This window comes from Brachyistius frenatus, unplaced genomic scaffold (assembly GCF_029030835.1).
Source record: "Brachyistius frenatus isolate BFR_SWC_R1_liver_20210118 unplaced genomic scaffold, ASM2903083v1 Contig_12, whole genome shotgun sequence".
NCBI lineage: Eukaryota > Metazoa > Chordata > Actinopteri > Embiotocidae > Brachyistius > Brachyistius frenatus.
The window spans coordinates 6839318-6847159 of NW_027210611.1; the positions used below are offsets into that span (position 1 = coordinate 6839318).

At 40.8% G+C, this 7842-nt stretch overlaps 1 protein-coding gene across 1 annotated transcript; it reads left to right on the plus strand.

Moving 5' to 3' along the window:
• The first annotated feature begins 3017 nt into the window (after positions 1 to 3017).
• On the plus strand, positions 3018 to 7553 carry LOC138617447 (cathepsin Z). The gene is made up of 6 exons (XM_069692488.1): positions 3018 to 3154; positions 4370 to 4527; positions 4771 to 4950; positions 5506 to 5653; positions 6535 to 6700; positions 6866 to 7553. The coding sequence occupies exons 1-6, from the start codon at positions 3027 to 3029 to the stop codon at positions 6977 to 6979; spliced, it is 894 nt and encodes a 297-aa protein (XP_069548589.1). The 5' UTR covers positions 3018 to 3026; the 3' UTR covers positions 6980 to 7553.
• Positions 7554 to 7842: the final 289 nt, after the last annotated feature.

Here is a 7842-nt window from a genome sequence, read left to right on the forward strand (position 1 = left end):
TGTTGACAGATCGTTTGCAACATCACATTACATCCTGAAAAATGTACAGCACTCGGACTGACGGTCTTCTGCGTGCTGTACGGCCATGAATTATTCAGGAATGTTTGTGCTTTTGAAGAAATCCCAAAGCAGGGGAAGAGTTTGGCTTTTAGCACAGCAACGATGGCCTAAGAGTTCAAAGGTCATCGAGACTTCATTCCTCTGGTCCCGCCGCAGACAACGGTCTCAGTGTTTCGACAGACAAAGGACTCCTTGGGACGAGCGGAGCATCTGCTCTCAGAGAAAACACGTCGTAAGTTACTTCATGAGGAGGAATGTTGAGAGCGTCTGCCGTTAAAATGCGGCGGAGTTACGGCGAGGGACGATTCTGTTGAATGACTTTTCAGCGCAGCGCCGTGAACTCTGACACCCTCTGAACGTCACACCCGGCGACGACAGTTTGTTTTGTTTTCTACACGTTTCAGAAGCTTCAAACCCAGGGCGGTAAATTATTTGAGGTTAGCGACTCCTTCTGGGAACACTCGACCTCCGAGGTCCTCGCCGCCACATGCGTCTTCATTTTCTGATGTTTAGAGTCGTGATTCAGTGTTTACTTTGCGATGATATGCTGTTTATACTTCTTTTTTTTATATATATATACTTCCCATGTTTGAGTTGTGCACACCTACGATTAAAGGAGACTTTTTTTTTTTAACACCCTCGCACTGGAAAAAAAAAAAGGTCGACATCAAGAACGGGATATCCTGTTTGTTGTCTACCTTTTAAAAAGCTCCTGTGGGCTGGCATACATACGTAAGACAAAACACACATTTCTGAGCAACAAAAGCAGCATTCGAAACAAAGAGGAAAAAAAAATCCTGATTGGCAGACATTTGAATTTAGCTCACCACAATGTATGAGTAAGACCAACAGCCCACTCTCTAATGGTGGTGTTACATTGTTCTGGTTCTGTTTGCTGAAACCACTGATCCACCCGCATCATAAGGACTGCTTCTGTAGTTCCAGCACGTACGCATGTATCCTAGAGGATTACTGGGACCCATCAATTCTGGATTGTGCTCTAGTCTTTGTATTTCTACGTTTTGTCATTGTTTGGCCTTTAAAAAAAAAAAAAACCCAGCTGCAGGCTTTTTGTGATGTATGGCGTTAGGTAGGTCGAGTCTCCTACGGCTCGTGAAAGTAAAAGAAATAATTGGTGGACGTGCTTCTTTTACACCCTCCCGACAAGACGCATGAAAATCAGGCTGGAGGTTTTTCCGTAATCCTGCCGACAAACACACCAGCTCAGCAGTATCACGGCAAAGCAGGGAGTGCACTCGTCGGCGCGCTGAAGGATACGGTGCCAGTGACACGTTTTGCCTTCCCTGGACCTGAAAACTACACGACCGGGCCTGTTGTGATTCAGGGGTACGAAGACCGAGAGAGTCCGCGTGGGGAAGAAGTCGTGGGTGGTTGGAGGGAACAAACACAAAGCTTTCGAATTAGAGACGAGTATTTGAGTCCATGAGGAAGCAAAAGTCAGCGCGGATTAGTTCTTATGTACGTTTTTTTTTTTTTTACATAAAATGATGCATTTCACTTAAAATGACTTATTTCAACCCAAACCGTGATCTTTTCCACAAACTTAACCACGTGGTTTTTGGTGCCTAAATCTTTGGCGCCTTGTACTGCAAAAGTGCATATATGGTATATATTTGTCCCTTTTCCCTATTTGTATTATTACACTTTTCACCAAGTTATTTCCACATTTATTGTATTTATTTAATACTTATATCGTTGCTGATTTATTTAGTTTTATTCTCTTATATGTGCTGTTGATTTAACTATATTTAAAATTCTATTAAAAAAAATAATAATAATAATAATAAAACATCAGTGAACAATGTTGCTGAGCTAGAAACGCATTTGAAGTGTAAAATGTCTTCTAAAACATGTAAAGGCTGTTGATGTTGATCATAAAGTGAAGTTTTGGGAGCAAACCTCTGAAAACACCATCTTCTCAGAAGTCCCGTTACTCCGGTACAGAGCTCATCTCATCCTTTCCTCCGACTGCCAAGCAGCTTTTTTTTTTTTTTTTTTAATTTATGAGCTGCTCGGCATCATTGTCACAGGACCAAGACCACCAACTGGTGAGTGATTTATCTAGTGTTCCTACTGAGGGTTCATTAGGCGCTAATGCACGTCTAATCTTTAATCGTTTAAAGCGCAAACAATAGTGATCTCCCCCCCCCCCCTCCCCTCCCCTCCCCTCCCCTCCCCACGCACACAAAAACAGAGCTCGGTGAAGTTCAGCATCATCCTGTAACTTAATAACCTTGTTAAGAGCTGCACATTCTCCGTGATGACCCAACCAATCATCTGCATTAGGTGTAATACGATTGTAACGGGGGAACTGAGTGAGTTCTTTAAAAGTTTCCTGCCGAGCGTGCAAAATCTCAACTGCTCCAGCACTCATTCGTATTTGAAAGATGTTCATTTATTGATCACGGTGAGGAAAAGTGGAAAAAAAAATAAAAATAAAATAAAGTTGCGCAATGAAAGCAATAAAGTAAGGGAATAATTGCAATATTCAACCAGGGGATTAATCATTTGCCTAATCATAATGTTATTCGACCGTAATGATCAGATCTGCTCTCCAGAAGAGATGTTTTCTGAAGTGCTGCCGTACACAATGCATTGAAAGTTCGTCTTGCATCCCAAATTTTCCTTTTTATTTATTTGTACTTTTATGCAAAAGAGTTTACATAAAAATATACCAAAAGTGAAACACTATATATGTTTTAATTTTTTTATTTTAAAGATATACTTTACATGCTGCACGGTATTCTGATTCTCAATAAAACATCAGACACGATGCTTTTAATCAATAATATTTAGTAGTGAAGAAAAAAAAAAAAAGTACAATATTTCCCTCTGATGTGTAGTAAAGGATTAAGGATAAATAATTATTGCCGTACTTCGGCCGCGGCCGACAGGGGGCGCTCGACGATTGCGCCACTGCGTCAAAGGAGAGGGGCGGGGCCAACATGGCGTCTTCTAACGTTGTACAGCTGCTCTTTTGTTTGGCGTCGTTTTCGCTTCAAACGAGCTCCTCTACACTTTTATCGGAGCCGTGTTACAAACCCATCAGAGACGGAAGACCAGAGTTTGTCAAGTAAGCGATGAGCTGTTTATTTTTTTTTTCTTAAACATTTGGGCTTGTTTGTTTTGTTTTTTTTTTACCTCCGAGAGCAAAGCGCCGATATCTGCTCCTCAGATTTACTTTAATTAATTAATGTCCTCGGATTGTCTCTTACGGTTTATTTCAAGTCTTTTTTTTTTTTATATGAAATGGTTTATATACTTATTATCGCAATATCCTGTTTGATATGTGCAACTGAGGTTTCCCTTTTTAAATCTGATCGGTCTTAATGTCACGAGGCAAATCTGATCACGTTACCCAGTGACGTGTCACATGACTAAAAACACGTGCTTTGTATCCTGCGATGGGGGAAAAGTACTCAGATCATTCAGTATTCATGTATTTGATCTATCTTTATTGTCTTTTTGTTTTATATATTCGGGTAAGAGGGTCTGTTGCCAAACGACATTTAGCTTTTTATTTGTATGTAATGGCAATAAAGCAGCATTTGTAATACGTGGAGCAGCTTTAGTACTACTTTATACTGCAAGTGTTGCATGAGATTATTATATGTGGATATTTGATCATTCATGTGTCCCCGAGTTGCCCGTTAAACAATCAGGATTACTTAATTAAAAACACCACAGCTGCACAAACGTAGGACGGCGTATCGTCAGGGGTTTTAAGGCAGTAATTGATTCAGAGAAGCTGCAATTTAATGTGATTTTTAGGCCTTTTCTGAATGAGTAAGTATTATTAGTAAAGGAAAAACCCATTAAATGAAATCAAAGGCCCTTCAGATGTTCCCTGTGTAATTATCTGAAACTGTAGTAAATGTGACAATTAAAGATACTCAACTACAGTAAATAAATCTGATTAAATGCATATATATATATATATATGTATATTTATTCATATTTATTACAGGTTTACTGTAGTTTTTTTAGTCAAAGGGCTAATTGTTTTGATGTTTTAAGATGAGCTGTTTTCACTTACCTGGCTGACAGAGTTGTGTTCAGGTTGAGATTGTGTGAAAGCAATAAATGGGAATAACCACCTGACATCCTGTTCAGTCAGTAGCGCCCACAGGATGTTGCACTGCACCCACACGGTCCTGAGAGGAGATATAATTAGTCCAACCAGGAAAAAAAAAAAAACAACACCACCTGTGTGTGTGTGTGAGAGTCATAAGTGCTTCGATAATTGCAGCTCCGCTCAGAGATCACCTTTCACTTTGCTCCTTTTCAGGACTCGGCCCCGCCCACGTGTGAAGGTGTCGGACCTTCCTCCGTCGTGGGACTGGAGGAACATCGACGGGAAGAATTATGTGAGCGTCACAAGGAACCAACACATCCCCCAGTACTGCGGCTCCTGCTGGGCCATGGGAGCCACCAGCGCACTAGCTGGTAACCATTGACAACGGCGGGATGGCGGTGGGAGGAATCTAGATGGGACGGGAGGGATGGAGACACGCGAATGTTTGTTACGTGAATTTAAAAAAAAATATATGCACGTACAAAGGATGTAGTGAGCGTGTTGAGCAGCGTCCGTCCCTCTCGCTGCCGGGAGAAAAGAGAAGATGGCGATCAACCAAAAGTTTCACCGTTTCCCCGGTAACGTTTCTTACGCTCGTGCTTTTTGTCCCCAAGACCGCATCAACATCAAGCGCGGGGGGGCGTGGCCGTCGGCCTACCTGTCCGTCCAGAACGTGATAGACTGCGGGAGGGCGGGCTCTTGTTACGGCGGCGATCACCTGGGAGTCTACGCCTACGCACGCGAAAGAGGCATTCCTGACGAAACCTGCAACAACTACCAAGCCAAAAACCAAAGTAAAGGATGCTCTGTTTCTATCTGGGGTTGTTTTTTTTTGGGGGGGGGGCGGAGGGCGGGTTTGCCTTTGGATCAGGCAGAAATGTTTTGTTAACTCGCCTCAAGTCCATCTAACAGGACATACGAGGTGCAATCGGAAACTGCAGCTCCTATTGCGCAACATCAGCACGTTTTTGTGACCGCCGGTATAAAAATATATATAAAATCCCCCGAAAACTTAGAAGGGCTGCCGTATTGTAAATTGTCTTAAAGTTACCTCCAGTGCTACATTAGCTTTCTTTTAATCATTTTAAAGGACACGTACATTTTTAAATGCCACATACGTAACTAACTTTAAGGGGAAAAAAAAAAAATATATATATATATATATATATATTCTTAAGAAACATATCTTGGTAGCTGGTGTCCAACGACACCGATTGATGTCGCAGCGCTTGCAGAGTTTATTTGAACAGGAACAGTAGAAACGTGAAGTTTTGAGATTCATAAAACATTTAAAGCGGGTTGAAATGCTCTGCACGTCATCGTCAATAATCCTCTTCCTTTGCTTTAAGAGTGCGAGCTGTTTAACCGGTGCGGCACGTGCTCCTTCACGTCGTGCGCTGTGGTGAAGAACTACACGGCGTGGAAAGTGGGAGACTACGGAGAAGTTTCCGGAAGAGACGAGATGAAAGCGGAGATTTTCAGCAGCGGGCCCGTCAGGTAGAGGAAGTCGTCCTCCACACTCGCTTCTTTCTGATCGTTTCATCCGCCCACGTCTTCGGTGCGAAGGAGGAGATTCAGCGCGAACTTTTCGCAGAGCGATGCTTCATCCGAGGGGAAGTTTTTTTTTTTTTTTTTTTATCCGTCGATACATTTTTAATCATTCTCAAAAAACTTTGAGAAACCGAACGGCGCAAAGCGTTAGTTTTATTTCACTCGAGCAACTTATAGGAATTTAAAAGTGTCGGGGGGGAAAAAAAATCTTGTTATATTTGACCTTAAATCCACTTTAATAAACACAACTTTATTTCCCTGACGTTACTGTTCTGTTCTTTTGGAGTTTTACATTTCACATTAGCTGTTATTCTTCCAGCGAAGGTCTGACTTTGATAGTTTTATATTAACTTTAAATTATTCAATGCAGTATTAACAGGGTCCATAAAAACATTCACATTTCTTTCATAACACCTGCAGATGAGTTAGATTAAATTTTTTTAGCAAGTTTTTTTTAAATCCCTTTAAAAAGGAGAACATTTTTTTTTATTTTTTTTTTATTTTTAAAAGTAAAGGTCACGAAAGATTTTGAGCCGTTAGATATACGTCCCTCTCTCAGCCTGTTTAAAAAAAAAAAACAGGAGAATTTTAGGAACCATTATGTGTCAAAAAGATTTAGGAATATATGAATAAAATAATGAGATTACACAAAGGTTACACATTCTGTGGTGAACATCTGACAGCAGATTAAAAGGGTGCCAAATTTAAAGTTCCCCCATTTCATGAGAAACTTTAAATCGTAGGTAACAACTTTGATGCTCTTTCAAAAGACTCGTCATCACATTCGAGCGATCACGGACAAAAGCCTCGTCCCCTTTGTCTTCCAGCTGCGCCCTGATGGCGACGAGCGGCCTGGAGAGATACTCCGGAGGGATTTTCTCAGAGTTTCACCTGCTCTCTTTACCCAATCACATCGTGTCTGTGGCCGGTTGGGGCGTGGACGAAGACGGGATCGAGTTCTGGGTGGTCCGAAACTCCTGGGGAGAATTCTGGGTTGGTTTCTGGCTCACACTTTTTTCACAATTCAAATTCATAGTTTCGGTGTTTTTTTTTTTTGGTTTGGTTTAGTTTTTAGAAAAGTAATTTTCTCCGACATTGTTCTTCTTGCATGCGGGGTAAATAGTGTATTTTTGGTTCCTTTTTTTTTTTTTTTTCCAGGGAGAACACGGCTGGGCGAGAATCGTCACCAGTGCCTATAAAGGAGGAAAAGGGAACTTTTTCAACCTTGGTATTGAGAAAAACTGTGCATATGGAGATCCGGTCGTAACATAGATATCGAATTAAACTGATGAATTCAATTTGAGTTTTGTCCCGCCTTTGGGTTGTTGAAATAACTCCTGATGATTTGGATAATTTAAAGGGAAAGTTCAACACTTTAGGAAATATTCCAATTTGCTGTCAACAACAATTTGCCATTATGTGTGAGGTTTTCCTGGAGCTTCGGGTGGTATAAGCCGAGACCCAGTCTGGTACACGAGTCCCTGTGAAAACCACGTGTCATTTATACATTTTGGATTTTGCACAGAATATAAATAAACGACATAAGATATGTTAAACAGTGAACTGTTGGTAGCGAGGAGTTTCCCCTTGTTTCCAGTGTTGGCGCTAAACTAAGCTCATTATAAAGCGTATATATGAAAGTATCATCAATACTCTCATTAAACTCTTCATGAAAGCAAATTAGTTCATCTTTTTGTATTTTGTTTGTATTATTCATATAACTTTACGTGGAAAAACCTTTTAGGTTTAGAAGTTTAGTTTCGACTATCTCTGTCTAGGTGTATGTATTTTGTGATTTGTACAAGATAAATCAAATTCAGACCTTTTATTGAAGTAAATATTCAAACGTAAAATCAGTTCATATTTTTTCTGAAATGCAGCCAGGATAGACGACCTGCTGCCGAATTCAATTTTAAGCTTGAAATAACTGTTTATTCACCGCAGATCCATTATCACTTATTTCTAAGGAAACTATTTCTTCCCTCAAACATCAGCCGAGGTGAGTCACTCACATTTAAATTCACTCCATGGTGAAACAGCTTTGGCAGGACCGAAAAGTGGAGCGCTCAGTTACATTTTTCTCTCCGACACGCGCCGTAACATCTGCACAAACAGCTTATAATGAACATCTGGAG

What these genes read in the sequence shown, in the direction of transcription:
- LOC138617447 (XM_069692488.1), top strand. Translation starts at nt 3,027, where the DNA reads ATGGCGTCTTCTAACGTTGTACAGCTGCTCTTTTGTTTGGCGTCGTTT. An exon ending in AGCCACCAGCGCACTAGCTG is followed by an intron (nt 4,528 to 4,770) that starts GTAACCATTGAC and finishes TTTGTCCCCAAG; the next exon opens with ACCGCATCAACATCAAGCGC. An exon ending in TTCAGCAGCGGGCCCGTCAG is followed by an intron (nt 5,654 to 6,534) that starts GTAGAGGAAGTC and finishes TTTGTCTTCCAG; the next exon opens with CTGCGCCCTGATGGCGACGA.